Source organism: Bos javanicus, chromosome 25 (assembly GCF_032452875.1).
Source record: "Bos javanicus breed banteng chromosome 25, ARS-OSU_banteng_1.0, whole genome shotgun sequence".
NCBI classification, from domain to species: domain Eukaryota; kingdom Metazoa; phylum Chordata; class Mammalia; order Artiodactyla; family Bovidae; genus Bos; species Bos javanicus.
In genome coordinates this window covers 28,354,017-28,381,765 of record NC_083892.1, presented here as the reverse complement: position 1 = coordinate 28,381,765, position 27,749 = coordinate 28,354,017, and the positions used below count along the sequence as shown (strand labels likewise).

Below are 27,749 nucleotides of genomic sequence, written 5' to 3'. Positions count from 1 at the left end.
CACTTTATACAAACATGCTGGCAGATTACTCTGCAGAAAGCAAGATCTTCCTAAAGAACAGCATTTGAAGTCGTCGCCCCAACCTGTTCAACTGCTGCCAGGCTCTTCTGCACCCTCTGTGGTCCAAATCAATTATATTTACATAGTGGTATCCCAAAGACCCCAATTCTGTATCTTTCTCAGGTAGTTCTTATTAAAAACCAACAGTTTCCTATCTCCTTCCCAAGTACCAATCCCAGCCATATTTTTAAAAAAACTTTTTTTAAATTGGGCTTCCCTGGTAGCTCAGTTGGTAAAGAATCTGCCTACAATGCAGGAGACCCTAGTTCAATTCCTAGGTCGGGAAGATCTGCTAGAGAAGGAATAAGCTACCCACTCCAGTATTCTTGGGCTTCCCTGGTGGCTCAGTTGGTAAAGAATCTGCCTGCAATATGGGAGACCTGGCTTCAATCCCTGGGTTGGGAAGATCCCCTGGAGAAGGGAAAGGCTATTAAAAACCTACAGTTTCCTATCTCCCCAAGTACCAATCCCAGCCATACTGTTAAAATTTATTTTTTTTAATTGGAGGATAATTACTATCTTGCTGTATCTCACTGTTTGCCGAACCCAGTGCAGCCAAGGTATGAGCAGGGAAGCTGGAAGAAGATGCAAGGGCCATAGGAACTGCAGACATGCTTTACTGGCTCATGGCTGATGCAGCAGCAGCTCAACTCAGCGTAACTCTGCTGCTGCTGCTGCTGCTGCTAAGTTGCTTCAGTCGTGTCCGACTCTGTGCAACCCCATAGACAGCAGCCCACCAGGCTCTGCCGTCCCTGGGATTCTCCAGGCAAGAACACTGGAGTGGGTTGCCATTTCCTACTCCATTTCGTGAAAGTGAAGTCGCTCAGTCATGACCGACTCGTAGCAACCCCAAGGACTGTAGCCCACCAGGCTCCTCCATCCATGGGATTTTCTAGGCAAGAGTACTGGAGTGGCTTGCCATTGCCTTCTCCGCAGCACAACTCTACTCTGCCTCTAAGAGCTTTTCAGGTGGTGCTTACATAGGACCACACCACCACACACACGCACAGTGCCACAAATGATCCCAGCTAGCAGGACGTGAGTGGAGTGGGGCAAGAGAGCCTGACCACCGCCACCTGGCCAATTGCTCTCTCCTTACGATTACTTTACAATATTGTGTTGGTTTCTGCCATACATCGACATGAATCAGCCATAGGTATCCGTATGTCCCCTCCCTCTAGAACCTCCCTCCCACCCCTCTAGGTTGTCACAGCCATATTTTGAGACTCAAATTTTAATAAGCCTTCTCAGAGAAGTTTTTACTCCACTTCTCCCATCTAAAAAAAAAAAAAAATGACTTCTCTGTTGAACTCCCCCAGCAATTTTTTTTGCCTCTATTCTTTAAACAAATGTTATCTTTCCCAATAGAATTGATGTTTAGGAGCAGGTGCTCTGACCCCTCAAAGCCAACATTTATACATAGTTAGAAATGAGTAAATCCTTTCTGAATCAATACCTATTAGTTTTACTTCTTAGTCAAACACAAGATTCAAGAAGCATCATCTTGACAGGCGAGACCACTCACCTAATTTCCGCAGGGAACTGTGCATTTGTGACCAGGAAACTGGAGATTTTACACTCATGAAGTAGCTTCAAAAACTTGTTGATTTCTGGGTACATGATGGGTTCTCCCACGAGAGACAACGCACAGTGCTTTACTGTCATTCCTTCTTCAAAGCGTTCTTCTTTGACGCCTGGCACCCCTGGAAGACAGTGGAAAGGACCAAGTTCAATAAGGTACAAATAGAGGATGTCACTTTTATTTTCCATAATTAAAAAATTTTTAATTTTTCTTAATGGTTCTTTGATTTTAGAGGGAAAATTCATTTTTGATACCAGCCAAATAATACAAAACAAGGGCTGGGAGGGGGGGACCCTTAAAATTATTGAAAGTGAAAGTCACTCAGTCGTGTCAGATTCTTTGTGACCCCATGGACTGTAGCCTGCCAGACTCCTCCATCCATGGGATTTTTCAGGCAAGAATACTGGAAAGGGTTGCCATTTCCTTCTCTGGGGGATCTTCCCGACCCAGGGATCGAACCCAGGTCTCCAGCATCGCAGGCAGACTCTTTACCGTCTGAGCCACCAGGGAATCCCAAAAAGAATGATCTGCCCTGTCTGAGGTTCAAACTCAGGACCTTCAGATTATGAGACTGACATGCTGCTTACTGCACTAAGAGAGCAGACATAAACTTTCCTTCTCTAGGGGATCTTCACAACCCAGGGATCAAACCCAGGTCTCCTGCATTGTAGACAGATTCTTTACCAGCTGAGCCACATTAAGTCAGAAAAAAAAAAAAAGAAAACCCTACAATGATTAAACCAGCAATCTCATCCTTGGCTTTAATACTATTTAAACTATATCAATAAAGCAGGCAAAACTAATTTTATTATTAGCTAATTATTTGGAACATAGAATACATTACTTTTCATAATTTTCTTAGCTCTGCATTCCATCATGTTGGTCTAAGAAAATGAACTCAGTATAGCTACATAAGGCAAGTAAAGTGAAAGCCGCTCAGTTATGTCCAACTCTTTGCGACCCCATGGACTGTGTATAGTCCATGGAATTCTCTAGGCCAGAATACTGGAGTGGGTAACCTTTCCTTTCTCCAGAGGATCTTCCCAACCCAGGTCTCCTGCATTACAAGTGGATTCTTTACTAGTTGAGCCACAAGAGAAGCCCAAGAATAGCCTCTCCTACCCCAATCATTGCCTTCCTTCGTCCCTCAAGTATTTTGAATTAAGATTTGGAAAACTAGAGCTGCCAAGATCCAGCGCCAAAGATTCTATGTAACTGGAGTGGGTGCAAGCCAGGGTCATGGGAGCTTTAACAGTCTCCCAGGTGATTCTAATGTGCAGCCAAGGTAAAAAACCACTGCACAGGGGCTTCCCTGCGGGTCCAGTGGCTAAGACTCCAGGCTCCTAATGCAGGAGGCCCAGGTTCCATCCCTGGTCGGGGAACTAGATCCCATATGCCACAACTAGACCCGGTGCAGCCAAATAACTAACTTTTCTTTTTAAATTTCTATCAGTTTAAAACAATTTTTTAAAAAAGAAAACCACTGCATAAACCAGCAGTCTCCAAACTTAGAAATACACTGGAATCACCTGGGACTATCTTCAACGTTCCAAACTTCAGGCCACAGCCCAGGCCAATAAAATCACCATCTGGGGGAGGGGCCTGGGCATCAGGAGTTTTTGAAACTCCCAAGGTGATCCCATTGTGCAGTCAAGCTTGGGGAACCACTGGCACACACCATGGATTTCCACTGTAGTTAGATGTTGAGAAATAACCTAAGGAATTTTTTAAAAAATCTCAGCATCCAGGCAGTATCCCAAGCCAATTAAATCTTGATCTTTGGGGATGAGCTTGAGACATTAGTATTTATTAAATGCTCCCCATGTGACTCGAGTGGACTGCATAGGTCAAGCAGTACTGCTTTTGGCCCAACACAGAAAGCATTCACGGGGAAAAAAGAAAAAAAATTATTTTTAATAAATAAAAAGCATTCATTAGCATCCTTCAATCTAACATGAGTTGGAAAGGCTTGGAAAGAGCATAAGAAGGCAAATAAAAATAAATCTTCTTTACTTCAGACATTTCTGTCCATTATCTCTAGGCTCTTTTTTATTATTATTTATTTAGTTTTCATTGGAGGATTAATTACAATACTGTGTTGGTTTCTGCCATACAGCAACATGAATCAGCCACAGGTATAAATATGCCTCCTCCCTCTTGAACTTCCCTCTCACCTCCCACTCCACCCCAGCCCTCTAGGTTGTCACAGAACACTGGATTTGAGCTCCCTGCATCACACAGCAAATTCCCACTGGATATCTGTTTTACATATGGTAATGTCTCCCTGGTGGTCTAGTGGTCAGGATTTGGTGCTCTCTCCAGGTCTTTATTTTTTTAATATTTATTTATTTTTAATTGATTGACGATTGGTTTACAATATTGGTTTGATTTCTGTCATACATCATGAATTAATCACTCAATCATGTTTGACTCTCTGAGACCTCATGGACTGTAGCACTTCCCTCGGAGAAGGCAATGGCACCCCACTCCAGTACTCTTGCCTGGAAAATCCTATGGACGGAGGAGCCTGGTAGGCTGCAGTCCATGGGGTCGATAAGAGTCGGACATGACTGAGCGACTTCACTTCCACTTTTCACTTTCATGCATTGGAGAAGGAAATGGCAACCCACTCCAGTGATCTTGCCTGGAGAATCCCAGGGACGGGGGAGCCTGTGGCTGCCGTCTATGGGGTCAGACAGAGTCGGACACGACTGAAGTGACTTAGCAGCAGCAGCAGCACTTCCCTGTCCTTCACCATCTCCCAGAACTTGCTCAAACTCACGTCTGTTGAGTCAGTGATGCCATCCAACCATCTCATCCTCTGCTGTCCCCCTCTCCTCCTGCCTTCAATCTTTCCCAGAGTCACAGTCTTTTCTAATGAACTGGTTCTTCGCATCAGGTGGCCAAAGTATTGGAGCTTCAGCCTCAGCATCAGTCCTTCCAATAAATATTCAGAACTGATTTCCTTTAGGATTGACTGGTTTGATCTCCTTGCAGTCCTAGGGAGTTAACTATAGGTATACATGTGTCTCCTCCCTCTTGAATCTCCCTCCCAGCTCCAGCCCATTCCCACACCTCTAGGTTATTACAGAGCCCCAATTTGAGTTCCCTGAATCATACAGCAAATTCCCATTGGCTATCTATTTACATATGTTACTGTATACGCATCCATGCTACTTTCTCTAGGTACTTTTTGAAAAATACATTCTTTCTAAAGAGTATAATATTCCTCTTCACCAAGATTAGAAGTGAGGAGAAGCATATTCATACACCTTCTCAGTCATTTCTTAGTCACTCATGAAATGTATTTTCTTCACTATAAGCAGTATTTACCCCAAAGAATGTTTGTTAGAATTAAATGAGATAATGCCTGGAAAGGCTTTAGCAGATGGCCTAGTACACACACAAAACATTCATTAAGGACGTGTTTTTATCATCACCTTTATCCTGGTTTCTTAAAATAATTAAATCCCAGTAACTATCGCCTTAAGGAAGACAAATCTGGAGAAAATAAAGTTACCTTTCACTGCTTGCTTGTGCTTTAGTTTCCACGAGGTGACTTTATTTTACACGTACACTCACACACAATCTACTTGGAAATAAGCAAGTGCAAGTAAACGCCCAAGCCATCAAAATCAACATAATACAGGCTAAAATCAGAACAATCTAAAAGTGGCAGGTTTTATCTTCTTTTATGACTATCTAACTGCAATTCTAAGAATGTATTTCATGTCAGTATTGGAGATGGATAATTTTTTAAGTTACTGAAATCTAAAATCTTAAGTGAATCAAGGTTTTAAATAAAACTTGATACTTAACTCACTCTGTGTTGCCAAGACAACTCAGCATTAAGTATAAAATTTTCTTTTTGTAAAAAAAAGAAACATCATTAATCTCCCCATGAGCAGAAGAGCTGAAGGGCAGATTTAATCTGAAGTGGTAAAATTAACCTAAAACTCAGAAAGAAGAATGACTGAGTACTGGCAAGGCAGTCAGATGCACTGGAAGTCAGATGCCCCAGGTTCAAACTCTGACTCTGCCACTAGGGTGATCTGTGTCCTGAGTCAAGCCACCCATCCCCTCTACACCTATGCCCTGATGTATAACGTGGGGAATTCACACACACACACACATGCGCACACAGTTGTGAGAATTCAGTGAAATAAGCCACATGAAATAACTAGTTTGGTACCAAGCCCAGCACATAAGCATTTTTTTTAATCTTAGCTGCAAATATTTCGTTATGATAATTATTTCATGAATTGTTCTATAAATTCAATTATTTTCTATTTTAAATAAAACGGTAATTCCATTCAATTCAACATACAGTTGATCTTTGAACAACAAGGTTTGGAAGAGTGCAGGTTGACGTGTATGTGGTTTTTTATACACACACATATATAGTTCTTTTATATATATATATACATATATATATATACATATATATATAATTTTTGGAAATTCCTATTTATATAAAAGTTCTTGAAGATTTGTGACAATTTGAAAAGTCTCACAGATGCACCCCATAACACAGTAATATCCAAAAAAATTTAAAACTTAGGTGTATCCTGAATGCATAAAAAACATGTAGATACTCCTCTATCATTTACTATCATAAAATATACATGTATTTTTTTTAAGTTAAAATGTATCAAAATGTACTCACACAAACAGACCTTGTATAGCACCACTCCCAGTTGACAGAAATGTAAACAAAGGTAAAGATCAGTATAGACTGTAACACTGTACACATTTCCTAGCACCTCCTGTTGCTAGGGCACTGAGCAGGAGTGCTGCAAGTATCTGTCTGAAACTCCAGGTGAGGGTCATCATCACGTGAGCAGCTGTCTCTCTAGTCAGTTTCACTGCAGTACAGGTTTGAAGTTCTCTCACAGTTTTCATCATGTTTAGTGCAATACCGTAAACCCTGAATAACAGCACGGACCCATATGATACGTGATGCTCCCAAGAAGCAGAGAAAAGTGACAAAGGGTAAATGGCTTGATATGCACCAAGAGTCAAGTCTGCAGCTGCGGTTGCCCGCCACTTCAAGACAAATGAGTCCAGTGGGAGGACCATTGTAAAAAAAAGAAAAAGAAAAGGAAATTCATGAAGTGGTCGCTGCAGCTACAGCAGGTGTGAAAACCTTGAGCTTTTTGTAAAATGTCTTTTTATCTCGTATTGAAAATGCAGCTTTTATGTGTGGGGCAGGATTGTTATAAGAAAGACATACCTATAGACGAATATGATTCAAAAGGTGAAGTCATTATATGACAACTTAGAGCAAGAGGAAGGTGAAGGATCTAAAGTTGGAGAATGGAATGCCAGCAAAGGATGGTTTGATGATTTTAAAAAGAGGTCTGACTTTTAAAATGTCAAGATAACAGGAGGAGCAGCTTCTGCCAACCAAGAGGCAGCAAAGGAATTCTCAGCAAAGAAAATCATTAAGAAGAAAGGATACCTGCCTGAACGGGTTTTTAATGTAGTCAAAAGTGCCCTATGCTGGGGTGCAAAGAAGGCTTCAAAGGACATTTTATTAGTAAGGAAGAGAAGCCAGCACCAGAATTTAAGGCAGGAATGGGCAGGTTAATGCCATGGTGCTAGGCAAATGCAGTCAGATTTATGATTACGACTGCTCTTCTCTATAAAGTTGTTAACCCCTGAGCCTTGAACGGATAAAATAAACACCAGCTGCCAGTCTTCTGGTTGTACAAAAAGAAGGTGTGGACAATGGGAAGACTTTTTCTGGATTGGTTCCATGGATGCTCTGTCCCTGAAGTCAGGAAGTACCTTGCTGATAAGGGACAGTCTTTTAAAGTTCTTTTGATATTGGACAATGCCCCATATTGGACAATGGCCAATCCAGACCCCATGAGTTCAACACCACAGGCACCCAAATGGTTTACTTGCCCCCAGACACAACGTCTCTAATTCAGCCTCTAGACTGGAGGTAAAGACCTTGGGCTTCCATGTGATGCTAGTGGTAAAGAACTGCTGGCCAATGCAGGAAACATAAGAGACGAAGGTTCGATCCCTGGATCGGAAAGATCCCCTGAAGGAGGGCATGGCAACCCACTCCGGTATTCTTGCCTGGAAAATCCCCATGGACAGAGGAGCCTGGCTGGCCGCAGTCCACGGGGTCATAAAGAATTGGACATGACTGAAGCGACTGAGCACGCATGCATGCACTTTATGTCACTGAAAGATGCTGACGCAGAAACTTAAGATTCCAGAATTTTTATCCTAAGGTCATACCAATAAGCTGAATAACCCAGAAAAAGGACATAAGGTTCAACACAGAGTATTCCTATTTCTTTGGGGTTGTTTTTTTTTTTTTTGGTGGGGGGGGGACATTGGTTAATGATGAACTTTTATTCTTTTAATACTTTCTTATGCCTTTTTTAAATTGAGGTATAATTGACAAATATGAGTATTTCTATTTCTAAAGACTGGACCACTCAGAAATAAAACATTCTTTCTTCTCAAATAATGATACAGTTCCCGGCCAAAGATCTTCCTAAGAACCCCTCTGGCTGAAAGTCACATAAAATAGATCTTTGATCCAGCCACTTCTATTGTGATGTTTATTTCATAAACAAGCTTCAGAAAACAATTAGCAGATGGTATTTTCTTCCTGGCTTCCCCCACATTCCTTTTGGATGTGTACTTTAGCACACCTTATTCCTGAGGCCCATCTATTAAGAGACCCTTTATTTTTTGCATTAAACGATAGATAAAAACACCTAGCAACAAATGACGTCTTCTTCATCTTTGCACGTTCAGCACTGAGCACGTTCCTCCCAAAGAGTGTTCACTTACTTGATCTCAGCTGAACTGGTGGGAAACTGAGTTAAAGAAACCTAAGCCTGAGACTTCCACGGTGGTCAAGTGGCTAAGACTCCACGCTCCCAAGGCAGGGGGCCGGGGTTCACTTCCTGGTCAGGGAACTAGAACCCACACGCCACGATGAAAATCGAAGATCCTGTGTGCCGCAACTAAGACCCAGCATAGACAAATACATAAATTTAACTAAGGGAAAAAAAAAAAAAGAAACCTCCACCCCATTCTCTGAAGCCTGTGTCTCCCTGCCATGGTGGTATTTGGAGGGGGAAGTGAGCATTTTGAAAAGATGCTGAGTTGCACTTTAATCCTGACCCACTTGTAATCAGCGTAAAGTTAATTTTACATTGTGCATATAAAGGGGAAAGCTAATAAAGGTCATGGGAAGAAGACTGGTTTAATGATCAGTGAAATAACTGAAAAGACAATGAGTACCCTTGAGATTGAGAACAGAAGCACAAAAAGGAAACGTTGAAAAGATCAGAATGTCTTCAAAATGTGCTGAAGGCTGGCCACTGAGCCAAAAGCTGGAAGTAAGTGTTAGTAAGTGTTAGTCACTCAGTCGTACCCAACTCTTTGTGACCCCATGGACTGCAGCCCACCAGGCTCCTGTGTCCATGAGATTTTCCAGGCAAGGATACTGGAGTAGGTTGCCATTTCCTTCTCCAGGGGATCTTCCCGACCCAGGGATCAAACCCGGGTCTCCTGCACTGCAGGCAGATCCTTTACTGACTGAGCTACAAGGGAAGCCCCAAAAGCTGGAAACTCAGAGGCAAAAACAATACCGACAACAAGACTCATCCCATACAAAAATCAGATCATAGAATGACTGGACCAGACCCAGGGGAGGGAGTCGGTGATCAACACGTGGCGGGAAAGCACCCAAAGAAACAAAGGACTCCACAGCAGAGTGATAGGAAACATCAGTGAGTTAAGAGTGCCGTCTAAGGAAAGGCCGAAATGGAAAAACTTAACAAACTAAGAAGGAAACGGCTACAAACCTTTGAAAATTGCCTGTAACTTCCAACTTATGACTCCTGTTTCCTAAATTTCTGTTGAAATCTGAAATTCATATTCCTCCAGATATAATGCTATTAAAACGGAGATGAAGTTACCATTCAAACCCCCAACCCCTGCCAACATCAAATTAATCTGTAATATACCTAAACACTTCCCGGGTGGCGCTAATGGTAAAGAACCCACCTGCCAACACCGGAGATGTGACAGACTCAGGTTCGATCTCTGGGTCGCGAAGATCCCCAAAGAGGAAATGGCAACCCACACCCGTACTCTTGCCTGGAGAATCTCATGGCTACAATCCATTGAGTCACAAAAAGTCAGACACGACCGAAGCACAGCACATACCTAAACTATAGCACTACCAAGTCCATTTCAATATCACCTAATCAAATTCAATTTTTTTTTTCCTATAGGAAAATGTATCCCAAGTTCCAACTGAGGAAACCAGAAACACACTTTTACTTTTGGCTTTTTGTTTTGTTTTTCTTTTTTGTAAGCCACAAGGGGACACAGGGTAATAACAACAGGGCTTTAACAGGGAAATTCTAAAATGGATGTGGAAGAAGAGAAACCAGAACTAGTTTCCTGTAGGGCATCTGTGAGTAATTCTACATTTGAGATTAAGCCACTTCTCCATGCCAGTCTCTACTAAGGAATTCTGATTTGGGGAAGACAGAGAAGAGACTCTCCACCAGGGGCTAAAATGAAATCTAAGTGCCACTCCTGCATCTTAGCACCCAGAACTGGAATGTATGTCAGAGCATCACCCAGGGGGCGGTACTCAGTTCAGAAGAGGTAGAGTGACTTCATTAGCCTTGCCATCCTTACTCTGAAACTGACTATCCAGAAAGGACAGTCATCTGTTTCATTAATATTTACACCCTTAGAGATCTCTTCAAGAAAATTAGAGATACCAAGGGACCATTTCATGCAAAGATGGGCTCCATAAAGGACAGAAATGGTATGGACCTAACAGAAGCAGAAGATATTAAGAAGAGGTGACAAGAATACACAGAAGAACTAAACAAAAAAGATCTTCATGACCCAGATAACCCAGGTGTGATCACTCACCTAGAGCCAGACATCCTGGAATGCAAACTCAAGTGGGCCACAGGAAGCATCACTACGAACAAAGCCAGTGGAGGTGATGGAATTCCAGTTGAGCTATTTCAAATCCTAAAAGATGATGCTGTGAAAGTGCTGCACTCCGTAAGCCAGCATATTTGGAAAACTCAGCAGTGGCCACAGGACTGAAAAAGGACAGTTTTCATTCCAATCCCAAAGAAAGGAAATGCCAAAGAATGCTCAAACTACCACACAATTGCACTCATCTCACACACTAGCAAAGCAATGCTCAAAATTCCCTAAGCCAGGCTTCAACAGTACATGAACCATGAACTTTCCAGATGTTCAAGCTGGATTTAGAAAAGGCAGAAGAACCAGAGATCAAATTGCCAACATCCATTGGATCATTGAAAAAGCAAGAGAATTCCAGAAAAACATCTACTTCTGCTTTATTGACCATACCAAAGCCTTTCACTGTGTGGATCATAACAAACTGTGAAAAATTCTGAAAGAGACGGGAATACCAGACTACCTTCCTGCTTCCTGAGAAATCTGTATGCAGATCAAGAAGCAACAGTTAGAACTGCACATGGAACAACACCCTGGTTCCAAATTGGGAAAGAAGTACATCAAGGTTATATATTGTCACCCTGCTTATTTAACTTATATGTAGAGTACATCCTGGGAAATGCTGGATGAAGCATAAGCTGGAATCAAGATTGCCAGGAGAAATATCAATAACCTCAGAAATGCAGATGACACTACCCTTATGGCAGAAAGCGAAGAAGAAATAAAAAGCCTCTTGATGAAAGTGAAAGAGAATGAAAAAGTTGACTTAAAATTCAACATCCAAAAACTAAGATCATGGCATCTGGTCCCATCACTTCATGGCAAACAGATGGGGAAATAATGGAAACAGTAGCAGACTTTATTTTTTGGGGCTCCAAAATCACTGCAGATGGTGACTGCAGCCATGAAATTAAAAGACGCTTACTCCTTGGAAGAAAAGTTATGACCAACCTAGATAGCATATTCAAAAGCAGAGACATTACTTTGCCAACAAAGGTCCATCTAGTCAAGGCTATGGTTTTTCCTGTGGTCATGTATGGATGTGAGAGTTGGACTGTGAAGAAAGCTGAGCACCGAAGAATTGATGCTTTTGAACTGTGGTATTGGAGAAGACTCTTTAGAGTCCCTTGGACTGCAAGGAGATCTAACCAGTCCATTTTAAAGGAGCTCAGTCTTGGGTGTTCTTTGGAAGGACTGATGCTAAAGCTGAAACTCCAATACTTTGGCCACCTCATGCGAAGAGTTGACTCATTGGAAAAGACTCTGATGCTGGGAGGGATTGGGGGCAGGAGGAGAAGGGGATGACAAAGGATGAGATGGCTGGATGGCATCACTGACTGGATGGACATGAGTTTGAGTGAACTCCGGGAGTTGGTGATGGACAGGGAGGCCTGGCGTGCTGCACTTCATGGGGTTGCAAAGAGTTGGACACGACTGAGCAACTGAACTGAACTGAAAGGTCCATCTAGTCAAAGCTATGTTTTTTTTCAGTAGTCATGTATGGGTGCGAGAGTTGGACTATAAAGAAAGCTGAGCACCAAAGAATCGATGCTTGTGAACTGTGGTGTTGGAGAAGACTCTTGAGAGTCCCTTGGACTGCAAGGAGACCCAACCAGTCCATCCTAAAGGAAATCAGTCCTGAATATTCATTGGAAGGACTGATGCTGAAGCTCCAATACTTTGGCCACCTGATGCAAAGAACTCACTCATTGGAAAAGACCCTGATGCTGGGAAAGACTGAAGGTAGGAGGAGAAGGGGACAATAGAGGATGAGATGGTTGGATGGCATCACCGACTCGATGGACATAAGTTTGAGTAAGCTCCGGGAGTTGGTGATGGACAGGGAAGCCTGGTGTGCTCCTGTCCGTGGGGTCACAAGGAGTCAGACATGACTGAATGACTAATCTGAACTCAACTTAGGAATGAATGAGAGATAGAACACAGCGATTTCACTGATTGAAGGAGGAATTCGGGTTCATTAAAAAAGAAAACTTTAGATTATAACCATTGATAAAAACTGAGTGAAGTTAGAAAATCTTACTGCCTAGCTGAATGCCCACAGTAAACAACCATCGATTTGAACATTTCAGATTACTTTCTGCCAAGAGCCAAAAAGATAGAAAACACATCTTCTAATACTATAGGTTTCACAGTAGGATTTGCTGCAGTTATTAAAATGAGACAGATTTTCAAAAAAGTAATTAAGCCCAGAATGAAGTAAGAAGCATTAACAAATAGTCACCACCATCTAAAAAACTGGAAACTAAAGGAGTTCTCATTCTTAGTGAAAATATAATGAATCAGAGCACCTTTAAGCCCATGTGCAGACCTGTCTACTGCCCACCACACCTTCAAAAATACACTTGTTTTCTACTACTGTAAAGAAAAACTGTTTTCAGTATTCTGAAGAGTGTCAGTGTACAAGTATCAACCAGTTCCAATTTGAAAACCTTTCGAGAAAATTTATTGTTGATTAAATAAAGAGATGTTTTGCTGACATGGTAACATTTTGTCAAGGCAATTCATTAAGGTATGCAAAAAGCATCCTTTGTGAGAATTACAAGGGCGAGGAAGATACTCTATAAAAGCTGTTTTTAAGGGTGAATGAATGGCAGCTGCTGTATTTCGGGGGTCATCCCCACCCTCTTAGGCATTCTCCCCCGTACTCAGGATTCACTTATTCACAGACATGCTCTGTTCTTTGTCCCTGCAATCCTGTATCTGTCCTTCCCCTGCAAGGCAATATATACACTTTAAAATGCTTTGTCTCTTATGCCACAGGTACCTGAAGACAAACCATCTGAGATGCCTACTGATTAAAGCAAGCACAAGGTTACCAACCAGGGACACCTTTCTGCACAGGACACACCATCCAACAGGCCAGGCAGACAACAAAGACTACGTGCTCGCTGAGCTCACCTAACATGTGTTATTAACGGGCAGAAAGGCGGCCTCATGATTTATTCATCTCTTATTTCCATTTAAAGTGCATTTACAAAAAGGCTCCTGTCAGAAAAATCACGATCAAAACTCAGGTTGTCACTCTGTATCAAGGACATCTCGGGATGGAAAAATGCATGTCTACTCCTCGGGGCTGCTTCCACCCATACAAACTGCCTGGCACACAATTTATTCAGGGAGCTTCCTAGATGTCCAGGAAACACACATCCTCGGCTATCACCCCATTATTTAAGGATTCAACTGCTTCTTTAAGCACCAAATAAAAACATACTGATTACACTAAAGAGGTTAAATTACTGGTGTTTGCCTGCTTCTGATATGACTGTCTAGGATGGCTAATTTTACGTGTCAACTTGGCTGGGCCATGGTGCCCAGTTTGGTCAAATGTTATTCTGGATGTTGGATGGTGAAGATGTCTTCCGGATGAAATTAACATTTAGGTCAGTGGACTTTGGGTAAAGCAGACTGCCCTTTATAATGCAGATGAGCCTCATCAAATCAACTGAAAGCCTTAAAGAACAAAGGCTGACAGCCCTCAAGCAAGAAGGAATTCTGCAAGCAGACAGCCTCTGGATTTGAACTGCAATTCTTCCTTAAATCTCTAGCATGCTGGTCCACTCCATCAGATTATTTTTATCTTTTTGATTGACCAAGCCTGTACAATTCCATGATCCAATTCTTTAAGCCAATCTCACTCTATCAATCTATCTCTCTCTTTCTTCCTCTAAACACACCCACACAGCATCCTGATGACTCTTTCTCTGGAGAATTCTGACTAGTAACTAAGTATCCAAAAGAAAGTAAGACTTTGTCTTGAAATATACTTAAAAGGTATATGGTTTATTTGAGGGTCATGATCAATAATATTAACGAAATCAACAAAGAGTCTAAGAAAAGCTAGTAAATTCCTGATGTGGAGACTTACTAGTTTTTTACTACACAGTTTCATTTAATTTTCCAAAAGGCTGGTGAGAGACACTGCTTTTTCCAAATAAGAAAATGACTTGTTTCCAAAAAAAAAAAAAATTCTTGAGACTAAAAACCAAGATGAAATGTTAAAATATTTATTAGCATCTCTGCAGATGTACAAGTTGGCACATACATATGTACATATATATGTATAGGGCAATTTTCCTTAGAAAACTCATTAAGATAATATAAATTTATAAATTACTTTTATAAAAATACCTTTATAAATTATTATTGCTCTTGAATCATTATTTGCATTACTTTCCCAATTTCTCCTAGGAAGTCAGAATAGTAGTAAGAAACACCATGGTAAAAAATAAGAAATAGATTTGGTCTTTGCTCTGGTTCCTGGCACAAAGCTCCTATAACCCCTGGGATGTCCTGAGTGGTGGGAGTACCTTCTGTCATTCATAAAGATCCCTTTCCCGACTTCCCTACTGGTCCAGCGGTTAAGACTCCATGCTTCAACTGCTGGGGACTCAGGGAACTAACATCCCATATGCCAGGCAGCACAGCCAAAAAATAAATAAGGAGCCCTTTTAAGTACACCTAAGTACATTTATGCAAATGGGGTGGCATAGGGTAGGACTCCTAAATGGCCTCAGGATGGGGCTGGTCACCATAAAGACCAAGTGTTCAAAGGATTAGAATTTTCAATCACACCCATGGACGGGTGAGAAAGGGAAAGGGAACTGACAAAATAAGCTCTATAAAAACCCTTGAACAAGATTTGATGTGCTTCTGGGTTGGTGGATGTATCCATGTGCTAGGAGGGTGGTGCACCCCAGTTCCATGGGGACAGAAGCTCCTGGCCTCAGGACCCTTCCAGACCGACCCTATACTTCTCCATCTGGCTGTTCACCTGTGGTCTCTATAATATCCTTTATACCAAACTGGTAAACATAAGTAGATGCTTCTCTGTTCTGCGAGCCACTCTAACAAACTAACAGAATCTGAGGAGTTCGTGGGAACTTCCGATTTACAGTTGATCAGAAACACAGGTAACATCCCAGGCTTTCCACTGGCATCTGAAGTGGGGTGCAATCTTACAGGACTGAACCCCTAACCTGTGGGTCTGCTGTTATCTCCAGACAGTGCCAGGATTGAATTACATTTGTTGAACACCCAGGCAGTGTCTACTGAGACCTGGAGAACTGCTTGGTGAAAGAAAAGCATCAGAAACAGTGTGATCTCAAGAAGCAGTAGTGACCTGGCAGAACAAACTTCTCTGCGTGAAAGGACTACCTGATCTTCAAAATGCTAATTACTGGGGTTTATAAAGACTCCCATTTACGATGCAAGAGTGCCGATGCCAAACCCACCTTGGCTGGAGTTCACCTTTTTTGTTGTATATGAAAGGAAAGGAGAATAAAGGAGACAGGACTGACAAGGGATGGGTGGAGACAAGAGACATGCACATTTAACAGGGAACCTAACACATTTCAGTCGATCACCTGCAATTGTCTTTAAAAAGCCATTATTTTATTGGGTTGGCCAAAAAGTTTGTTCAGGTTTTTCCTTAAGCTGCTATGGGAAAGCCCAAAGAACTTTTTGGCCAACCTAATACCAGTCCTCCATATCTATCTACAGTGGTGGGTCTCAAAGTATAGTTTCCAGTTCAACAACAGGGTTATCAGAAAATGTGTAAGTGATGTACATTCTAGCTCCCTCCCTCAGACTTTCTGAATCAATCCCTGGGGAAGGAGATTGGGAATCCTCTATTTTAATGATCAATTCTGATGCACACTAAAGCTTAAGAACCAGCCATCTCCAGTAGAGTCAAATACCTTGAACTGTGAGACACAGCTAGATCAGGAAATTCTAGACACTGAGTAGCAGAATTCTATACATCACTGTGGATCATGTGGAGGAAATCTGATTAAAATTAACCCTCCTTTTTTGTACAGCATTTATTCAAAAATGCCTTCCTAATACTATCTAACTGGTATTACTTATCACTTGAATGATCTAAAATTACCAGTCGAATCACAAGGTTGCTTTGTATCCAACACAGCACAATAGCAAAAGTTTTTAGGAGGAATGATGATACATTCCCTGCCAAAATTTACAAGCTGAATGCACTATATTAAAAATAGCTAAGCTCTGAATTAATTTTTTAGTTCCCCCATCATACGATATACATAAAGTTATCAGTGAAAACTACAAAGGCCAAAGTATATATAGTATTTCTACAAAGTTTTCGATTTCCTACACAAGAATTTGCCAGCAGGGACAACATTCTGCCAAAGGAGGCAATTCCTCTGCCAATTTAATTCAGGCTATTAGCATTCCTTTGTAGAGGGAAGATAAATACCTTTAAACTGCTTGATCATGTTCTGATGGTTTTCAATGGCTTCCTTCAAGATCATTTCAGGTTGGTCCATTTTCCACCGCCATTCAGTACCCACTGGATTGGTGTGGTGCCTAGGAAAAAGAGAGGCAAAAGTTCTTTAGAACTCTGTTAACTCTCAGCTAGTCACCCACTATGAGGGAGTCCATATAATTATAAAATCCAGGTTGGTTTTCTCCTAAAAGCTCAGCTATCTACAGCTATATTTCACAACTTATTTTGAGTCATGACATCTAGGACAGAAAGACAGATGGACATGGGAAATGCTTGGCCAAGACTGAAGCTTAATCAGAACAATACAACATGTACCCCTCTCTCCCAGCCACACACCACCAGGCTAACAAGCATCCAGCAATGACCACCAGTACAATACTGTTTCAAGACTCTCTCCGAGAGGCAATGGGAAGACCTAAAGCTTAGGATGGATCAGACACGGAGGGAAAAACCTCCAGCAAACCCCAGGCAACACTCAAGGTATCTCTAAAGGACACCAGAAAGGAAAGGGATGCCAATTTCCACACGCAAAGAACATTCATCTCAGTCTCTCACAATGTTGGACTTCGAAAAAAAAAAAAATAAGAGGCATACAAAAAAGCAAGAAAACAATACATTTCCAAGAGACAAAGCAATCAATAGGACCAAACTCTTCTGACACAAGGGGTGAAAGTATCTGACAGGTTATATTTTTAGAACTATGATTACTGTACGTTACAAGTCCTAATAGAAAGAGGTAAACAACACGCAAGACCAAATGGGTAAATTCAGCACGGGGAGGAAAGTTATAATCAAATAGAAATACTAAACACGAAAAAAATAGGACTTCGACAGGCTCAACAGTAAACTACAACAGCTAAGGAAAGAGGTAAAAAAAAAAAAAAACTTGGAGAGAACAAATTAAGCCAACTAAAACACACATAAAATTTTAAGTGGGGAAAAAAAAAAGACACAGCATCCAAGAGCTGTGGGACAATTATCAAAAGGCCCAAAATATACATAATTGGAATCCCAGAGCCAAAATACAATAATTAAAATCCCAGAAGGGAAACGCAAAATAAAGTAGAGAAAGATGTCGGAAAAATACGGCCAACAATTTCCCAAAGTTAATGAGAAACAATTAACCACAGATCCAAGAAGCTTGCAGAACAACCAGAATATTTAAAGACAGTGTAAAAATACAGTATCTAAGCTAATGAAAACAAAAGAAAATCAGAAAATCTTCAAGTAAGAGAAAAAGGGCACATTACTTAAGGACACAGATTGGTATTATTTCTGACAACTCATCAGAAAACAGCAAGCCAGATGACACTATAATGACACCTGAGAGAATGCTTAAAGGAAATAAACTTGTCAACTCAGAATTCTATACCCAGTGCAATTATCTTTCCAAAAATGGAGTAAGAAAGACTTTTGCAGACAAAAATCTGAGAGTTTTCCTTGTTGGCAAACCTATACTACAGAGTATATTAAAGGGAATCACTCAGGCAAAAGAAATAGACACCAGATAGTAACTTAAGATTACTCAAAGAAATGATGAGCGCTGAAAAAAGAAAATAAAATATGGAAAGATAAAAGTTTATTTTCCTTTTAATTACTCTAAAAACAACTGACAGTACAACTAAAACAGAGTACTGATATACTGTGTTTACAGCTTATATAAAAGTAAAATTTATGCCAACAGCAGCCCAAAAATATAATAGAAACAGCAAATATACTGTTGTGAAGCTCTTATGCTATACATCCCTAGACCACCGCACACATGACTTTTCAACCTCAGCACAGCTGACATTTTGAACTCAATAACTCTTTGCTGTGAAGGGCTGTCCTATATGTTACAGAGTGTTTAAGAGCATCCCTGGCCCCTGCCCACTAGACGCCAGCAGCACCTCCTTCCATTACAACAATCAAAAATGTCTCCAGACATGGTCAAATGCCCTAAGGTTCCCCTCGGGATGAAAAATAGAAATTTTGCCCCAGTTGAGAACCAATGATTTAACAGAATGTCTGAAAAGATATTTTTCAGTTTTTGTTTTTGTTTCTTCACTATATCCCTAGATAACTAGAAAAGGGAAACCATGTAAAAGAACTTATGATGGGATGATGATGATATTAGATTCTTTTTTTTAGGCCTTTTTTTAAATATTATCTGTCAATCAAAGTAGGTATAAGATAAAACAATAATGGCTGAGATTTGCATCGAAATAGTGAGAACTAGGGTAGGTAAATGGAACATGACTAGAAATGTGTTAACAAATGTACATAGAGATTCATTATACTATTCACTCTATTTTTGTTCAAAACATATCCATAATAAAAGTTAGAAGTACTCCCTAATATGATATGCTAAAAGGTTACATCACTTCTATGGGTTTTTGTCCCAAAATCCAAATATACCTAACAAATGCAAAGAAACGGAGAAGGCAGTGGCACCCCACTCCAGTACTTTTGCTAGAAAATCCAATGGATGGAGAAGCCTGGTAGGCTGCAGTCCATGGGGTCGCTGAAGTTGGACACGACTGAGTGACTTCACTTTCACTTTTCACTTTCCTGCATTGGAGAAGGAAATGGCAACCCACTCCAGTGTTCTTGCCTGGAGAATCCCAGGGATGGGGGAGCCTGGTGGGCTGCCATCTACGGGGTCGCACAGAGTCGGACAAAACCGAAGCGACTTAGCAAGCAAGCAAGCAACACAAAAAAATAGAGGAAAACAACAGAATGGGAAAGACTAAAGATCTCTTCAAGAAAATTAGAGATACCAAGGGGACATTTCATGCAAAGATGGGCTCGATAAAGGACAGAAATGGTATGGACCTAACAGAAGCAGAAGATATTAAGAAGAGATGGCAAGAATACACAGAAGAACTGTACAAAAAAGATCTTCACGACCAAGATAATCACAATGGTGTGATCACTCACCTAGAGCCAGACATCCTGGACTGTGAAGTCAAGTGGGCCTTAGAAAGCATCACTACAAACAAAGCTAGTGGAGGTGATGGCATTCCAGTTGAGCTATTCCAAATCCTGAAAGATGATGCTGTGAAAGTGCTGCACTCAATATGCCAGCAAATTTGGAAAACTCAGCAGTGGCTACAGGACTGGAAAAGGTCAGTTTTCATTCCAATCCCAAAGAAAGGCAATGCCAAAGAATGCTCAAACTACCACACAATTGCACTCATCTCACACGCTGGTAAAGTAATGCTCAAAATTCTCCAAGCCAGACTTCAGCAATATGTGAACTGTGAACTACCAGATATTCAAGGTGGTTTTAGAAAAGGCAGAGGAACCAGAGATCAAATTGCCAACATCCACCTGACCATCGAAAAAGCAAGAGAGTTCCAGAAAAACATCTATTTCTGCTTTATTGACTATGCCAAAGCCTTTGACTGTGTGGATCACAATAAACTGTGGAAAATTCTGAAAGAAATGGGAATACCAGACCATCTGACCTGCCTCTTGAGAAATGTGTATGCAGGTCAGGAAGCAACAGTTAGAACTGGACATGGAACAACAGACTGGTTCCAAATAGGGAAAGGAGTACGTCAAGGCTGTATATTGTCACCCTGATTATTTAACTTATATGCAGAGTACATCATGAGAAACGCTGGGCTGGAAGAAGCACAAGCTGGAATCAAGATTGCCGGGAGAAATATCAATAACCTCAGATATGCAGATGACACCACCCTTATGGCAGAAAGTGAAGAGGAACTCAAAAGCCTCTTGATGAAAGTGAAAGAGGAGAGTGAAAAAGTTGGCTTAAAGCTCAACATTCAGAAAATGAAGATCATGGCATCTGGTCCCATCACTTCATGGCAAACAGATGGGGAAACAGTGGAAACTGTGTCAGACTTTATTTTTTTGGACTCCAAAATCACTGCAAATGGTGACCGCAGCTATGAAATTAAAAGACGCTTATTCCTTAGAAGAAAAGTTATGACCAACCTAGATAGCATATTCAAAAGCAGAGACATTACTTTGCCAACAAAGGTCCATCTAGTCAAGGCTATGGTTTTTCCTGTGGTCATGTATGGATGTGAGAGTTGGACTGTGAAGAAAGCTGAGCACCGAAGAATTGATGCTTTTGAACTGTGGTGCTGGAGAAGACTCTTGAGAGTCCATTGGACTGCAAGGAGATCCAACCAGTCCATTCTAAAGGAGATCAGCCCTGGGATTTCTTTGGAAGGAATGATGCTAAAGCTGAAACTCCAGTACTTTGGCCACCTCATGCGAAGAGTTGACTCATTGGAAAAGACTCTGATGCTGGGAGGGATTGGGGGCAGGAGGAGAAGGGGATGACAGAGGATGAGATGGCTGGATGGCATCACCGACTCGATGGACGTGAGTCTCAAGTGAACTCCGGGAGTTGGTGATGGACAGGGAGGCCTGGCATGCTGCGATTCATGGGGTCGCAAAGAGTTGGACACGACTGAGCGACTGAACTGAACTGAAACTGAACTGAACTGAATACTCTTCAAAAGTGTAAAGGTCATTATAGACAAGGAAAGACTAAAGAACTGGAGATAACTAAAGAGACATCACACCTAAAACCTAAATTTGATGTAGGATCCTGAATTGAATCTAGTGGGAAAACCAATGAAAGTCAGTTTCCAATTTGATTAATAACACTGCATCAATGTTAATTTCTTGATTTTGATAGTTGTTCCATGGTTAAGTAAGGTCTGAACATTAAAAGAAGTTGGAAAATGTCTTTGGAAATCTTCTGTAAACTAAAATTGTTTCAAAATAAAAAGCTTATGTATATAAAATTCTAATGACAGAGAATGAGTCTTATATTTAAAAAATAAAAACAGGATATCAAACAGAAAGTAGAAAATGCTGTATTTTTAAAAATGAAAGACTTTGGGAGAAAAAGAACAGAAAGCAAATACTACAAAGCATTAAAAGTGTTTTCCCTGGATGCTTGAATTGTTGCTTTTCTTTATAATTTTTAATGGTTTTTAAAATTTTCTATGTAAGTCTAGATTACTTTTATGATTCAATGAAACTTTTTTTAAAAAAAAGGATGAAATAATGAGAACCTAAAATACAATCAACTGAATTAGCTACATAAACAGATATAGTGAGTTACAGAAAGCAGAGATTTTCGATCTAAACCAATCTATACCACTGAATAGCTAATGACACCACTATCAAAATAGGAAAGAGCAGGTTAACGGGATAATAAACTCCTAGGATTTTTCAGCCTCAGCACAACGTTACATATTTGATCACCATGGCCTTTCATTTTTACTTACCGCCAACAGAAGACACATTTATTTGCACATGCCAAGCTCGGGGTAGTTTCCATGCAACGATGGCTTTCAATGCCATAGAATGTATGTTTATAGCAACCTCCTCTCCCTCGGAGCATGGACTGTGAACATAAAAAACAAATGATAATTTGAACAAGATCCTCAAAGCAAGGAAACAAAATACCAGGGCATTATTTTAAAGAAGAAACCAAGTGTTTCAGGAGTATAAGTACCCCTTACCAGTTATCTGCATGAGACAGAAAACTAACATTATAGCATTAGATTGTTTTGATGGTGTTCGGATTTAGATAATGCTCTGGGTTTTCTAAACCCTAATGAGATAAACCTATGATTCATTAATTTTGAAAGCTCCACAGGGAGGACCATGGATACTTTCATTTTCAAATCCATTCACCTGCTTCAAATATTAGTACAATAATATATAATGCCAAAGGAGAAATAAGGCTCCCAGAAAAGGGGGAAGTAGCATTCACCTGAAAGAATTATCTCCATATTGAATAAGGAGGGTGAGTAAAGGAATGAAACCTGGAGCACATTCTATGTCAACCCAACAGTAGAATTTGAACATAGAGGGGAGTTGAGACTGTTGAGGGGACAAGCAGCATGTATACAAGAAATAGATTATTCCAGAAAAGAATACAATGCTATTGATAAAACCACTGTAAGAATGGCAACTTGAAGAAATACTGCAGATCAACTCAGGGTTGGGATCACAAGATACCATGGAGCTCCTTGTGGCAAGCATTAGAAAGATCCATCCAGGAACTCTGTTAGATGGGCTTGATTCAATAAAAAGTGAAACCTGTAAGGAGGTTATGCAAAAAAGGACCTGGTGATGGTCAATGAACGAGGAAACATAGCTGGCAAGCCTTTATACATATGGATCAGTGTACATTATATATCAGTGTAATGATATTACAGTGCTGCCCACATAAAATCTACCAGCTAACAAGCTGGTATGTTGGTTTATTTGGTCAACTATGTCAGTTGACCAAAAAGTCTTATCTTTTGTCCTGATAAAAGAGGTCCCCCTGTCCGTTTCACTTAATCCTTTCACTAAAAAAAAAAAAAAAAAGGAGTGAAGGGAAAATGCTGTTCAGGATAACTGTTTCTACAAACGCTCTTCCAAGTTCCCAAGAAAATATTCAAGAAGGCAAACAAAATATTCACATCTTCCAAAGTAGCCCTGAAAACTAAAATGTCCACCATATGCAAAAGTTACAGAGTAATTACCACTAAATATTATGGCAATAGAGAAACAAAGTTGAAGCCCTGTGTATTTCATCATTTACCAATCAGTTAATGTACTTTAAGCACACTGTGTGTTGAATGTACAATGACTAATAAGACAGAGCCCCTACCCACGGAGGGGCTAGTTGGAGGAAATGGCAAGCAAGCAAGAACCACTCTGCCAATCTTTATCATTTGATTGATATATTTAGAATATTTACATTTGAAGTAATTACTTATGCACTAAAATAGCCTACCATGTTATTATTTGTTTCCTGCGTATTCCCTCTGATTCTCATTCCTGTTATTCTTTTGATTTCCTGCAGATTACTTAAACATTTTTAGGATTCCATCTTTATTTTTTATTTTTGATTTTATCTCTATGTACAGTGTTTGTGGGCTTTCCTCATAGCCCCTCCCTCAGAGCACAGTTGGTAAACAATCTGCCTGCAATGCTGGAGACTCAGGTTTGATTCCTGGGTTGGGAAGATCCCCTGGAGAAGGAAATGGCAACCCACTCTATTCTTGCCTGGAGAATCCTATGGACAGAGGAGCCTGGCAGGTTACAGTCCATGGGGTCGCAAGAGTCGGACACAACTGAATGACTTTCACTGAGATAGTGTTTGTAGTGGTTGTTCTGATTATAAAAATATACATACATGACCCACCAAGTCTACTAGTAAAAAAATTTTACCAGCTTCAAGTGAAATGTGGAAACACCACTTCCATTCAGATCCCTTTCATTTTCTCTTTTAAATTATATATCATTGTCCTGAGTATCACATGGTGTTAAAACTTTTGTTTCAGGACTTCCCTGGTGGCCCAGTGGCTAAGACTCCAAGCTCCCAGTGCAGGGGGCCCAGGTCCGATCCCTGGTCAGGGAACCAGATCCCACATGCTACAACTAAAAATTTGCATGCCTCAACTAAAGGTTCTGTATGCTGCAATGAAGACTAAAGATTCCACCTGCCGCAACTAAGACTCAGTGTAGCCAAATAAAAATAAATAAATAAATTTTTAAATATTCTGCTTCAATCATCAAATATGATTATAAAAATTATGAGGAAAATGATCATAACTACTGTATGTACTCATATTTCTGGTCTTTTCATCATTCTGCTTTGCTTTCTCATGCTTTAAGAATCTTTCTTTCATCACTTCATTAGGTTTGAATAGCTTCTTTAACTGATCTTTAAGGCAGATTTGCTAGAAACAGACTCAGTTTTTTTTTTAATCTGATAATGTGTTTAGTTAATCTTCATTTTGGAGGATAGTTTTGCCAGACACAGAAATCATGATTGACAGGTATTTTCTTTCAATGCTTGAACAACATGAGCCACTTCTCTCTGGCCTCCATGATTTCAAATGAGAGATCTGATGTCAAACTGATGTTAGTTCACTGTTTATCTGTAGCATTCAAGATCTTTTTCTTCTTTAGCTTTCAGATCATTAATTGTAAGGTTATCTTCATGTGGATTTCCTTGGTTCTATCCTATTTGGAGTTTATTCTCTCTGCTATTCATGTTGGGTAAATTCTATTGACTTGCCCTGGTCACAAATCATTCTGTTAATTGGTAAGGTCCCTGGCTCTACCCTCTGTCATCTCCACTCTATTACTGCACCCATTCAGTGAGTTTTTACTTCTGCTACTGTATTTTTTCAACTGTATAATTCCCTCTTGGTTCCTTTTATAACTTGCATTTCTCTGCTGAGATTTTTTATTTTTTCATTTGTTTCAAGAGACTTTGTAAGTGATTGCTGAAGCATTTTTATGACAGCTGCTTTAAAATCCTTGTCAGATGACTCCACCATCTGATTCATCTGGTGTTGGTGTCAGTTCATTATCTTTTTTTGCTCAAGTTGTGATTTTCATGGTTCTTGGAATGACAGGTGATTTTTTTCACTGCATCCTAGACATTTTGTCTACTATGTTAGGAGGCTCTAAATTCTGTTTCATTCTTTCATTTTAGCAGCAGGCACTTGGTTTAGGTTGAGCTTGCAGGTCCTGGACTATTTTGTATGCTGTGGCTCCAATGGCAGTTTAATTTTCAGAGGCTTTGCAATGTAATTTTGCTTGGGCTCCCACTGATCTCGGCCGGTACCATTAGAGGGGGTGAAAGAGGTTTCACATGGAGGAGGGGAATCTCAGGCCAGCAGGGTTCCCATACAGGCGGCTTATTTGGCAGAGTTGCTCTGGCCAAGGGGCCTGGGTAGCCCCAGTAACTCTGAATGGGAGAGGGGAGTCTCAGAACAAGAATAAAGAGGCTTGGCTTCCCTAGACAGGACACTTCTTGTGGAGGGGACTGCCACCCAACCACCATGCTATGTCTCAGTGAAGGAAAGGAGTCTTGGGCCCAGCAGGCACAGAGAACATGTCACAGGCCAGGTCGATTACTGCAGGAGTAAAGTGGTAAGAAGAGGGTCTCTCTCTTTTCATTTTTACTTGACCATCTGATATCTTTTACCAGGAGGGGGAAATTCATGGTCCAACAGGGAAGAAGAGCATTTGTCCCAGCTGCTTATTATTGGTGGGGCTCACCAGAATCTGTTAGGGGGACTCCATTGCATACCAGGGAAGAACAAACCTAACCGAGTGGGCTTCTGTTGCTAGATTTAAGGCTTAGTAAACACAGAGTCTGGGTAAAATTTCAGTCTTCCATTTTTGATAGGGGATGAAGAGTTCAATGCAGTGTTCAATATACTGCAGCCCATGGGCCAAAGTCAGGCTACTGCCTGTCTCTGTAGGTAAGGTTTTGTTGGAATACTGTCACCCACATTTGTTTACTGATATCTATGGTTGAAAGTGGAGAGTGAAAAAGTTGACTTAAAGCTCAACATTCAGAAAACGAAGATCATGGCATCTGGTCCCATCACTTCATGGGAAATAGATGGGGAAACAGTGGAAACAGTGTCAGACTTTATTTTTCTGGGCTCCAAAATCACTGCAGATGGTGACTGCAGCCATGAAATTAAAAGACGCTTACTCCTTGGAAGGAAAGTTATGACCAACCTAGATAGCATATTCAAAAGCAGAGACATTACTTTGCCAACAAAGGTTGGTCTAGTCAAGGCTATGGTTTTTCCTGTGGTCATGTATGCATGTGAGAGTTGGACTATGAAGAAGGCTGAGCGCCAAAGAATTGATGCTTTTGAACTGTGGTGTTGGAGAAGACTCTTGAGAGTCCCTTGGACTGCAAGGAGATCCAACCAGTCCATTCTGAAGGAGATCAGCCCTGGGTGTTCTTTGGAAGGAATGATGTTAAAGCTGAAACTCCAGTACTTTGGCCACCTCATGGGAAGAGTTGACTCACTGGAAAAGACTCTGATGCTGGGAGGGATTGGGGGCAGGAAGAGAAGGGGACAACAGAGGATGAGATGGCTGGATGGCATCACTGACTCGATGGACGTGAGTTTGAGTGAACTCCGGGAGTTGGTGATAGACAGGGAGGCCTGGCGTGCTGTGATTCATGGAGTCGCAGAGTCGGACACGACTGAACGACTGAACTGAACTGATGGTTGCTTTGGGGCTACAATGGCATAGCTGAAAAGCTGCAACAAGATCATACGACCCACAAACCTTTAAAAGTCACCATCTGGCCCTTTAAGAAAAGGTTTGCTAACCCCTGATTTAGAGATTTATTCCATACTACAGAACAAAATAAATTCTAAACTGGTTAAGCAAACTGTTAAAAAAAAAAAAAAGTACAAACAGAAGGAGGACTTAGGGAGGACAGAGGAGCAGGAAGCATCAGGAATCTGTCTCCCGACCTGGTCATGAATCTCAATCTGCCTGTTGTTCCTTTGTCTTTGATCTGGGAGTCCTGGGTCCTCCACCAGCATCTGTGAAACTCTACCAGGTGAATATGTTGGCTTGTAAGGAGGCTGAACAAGGAGACTCTCCACAGTTCTTGACAGTTAATACTAGCCCCTGGTCCCTTTGAGCTCCTCATGTCACAGAAACAAAAATTTTCTCAGGAACCAAGGGGACCTCCAAGACATCTGTTTGTGCGTGTGTTCTCAGTCGTGTCTCACTCTTTGTGATCCCATGGATTGTAGCCCACCAAGCTCCTCTGTCTGTGGGATTTTTCAGGCAAGAATACTGGAACAGGTTGCCATTTCCTCCTCCAGGGGTTCTTCCCAACCCAGGGATCAAACTCATGTATCCTGTGTCTCCTGAATTGCAGGTGGATTCTTTACCCCTGAGCCACCTGCTGCTGCTGCTGCTGTTGCTAACTCGCTTCAGTCGTGTCTGACTCTGTGCGACCCCATATAAGGCAGCCCACCAGGCTCCCCCGTCCCTGGGTTTCTCCAGGCAAAAATCACTGGAGTGGGTTGC

General features: G+C 41.0%; 1 protein-coding gene across 4 annotated transcripts in view; it reads right to left on the bottom strand.

The window, feature by feature from the left end:
• LOC133238571 (S-adenosyl-L-methionine-dependent tRNA 4-demethylwyosine synthase TYW1) overlaps nucleotides 1-27,749 on the bottom strand; it is a 148,228-nt gene that overhangs the window by 81,925 nt on the left and 38,554 nt on the right. For all 4 annotated transcript variants that reach the window (XM_061401827.1, XM_061401828.1, XM_061401829.1 and 1 more), the window contains 3 exons: nucleotides 22,166-22,284; nucleotides 16,881-16,990; nucleotides 1,586-1,763 (listed from right to left, as the gene is read on the bottom strand). In XM_061401827.1, the coding sequence (XP_061257811.1) occupies nucleotides 1,586-1,763; nucleotides 16,881-16,990; nucleotides 22,166-22,284 (407 nt within the window). The remainder of the gene's footprint in view (nucleotides 1-1,585; nucleotides 1,764-16,880; nucleotides 16,991-22,165; nucleotides 22,285-27,749) is intronic.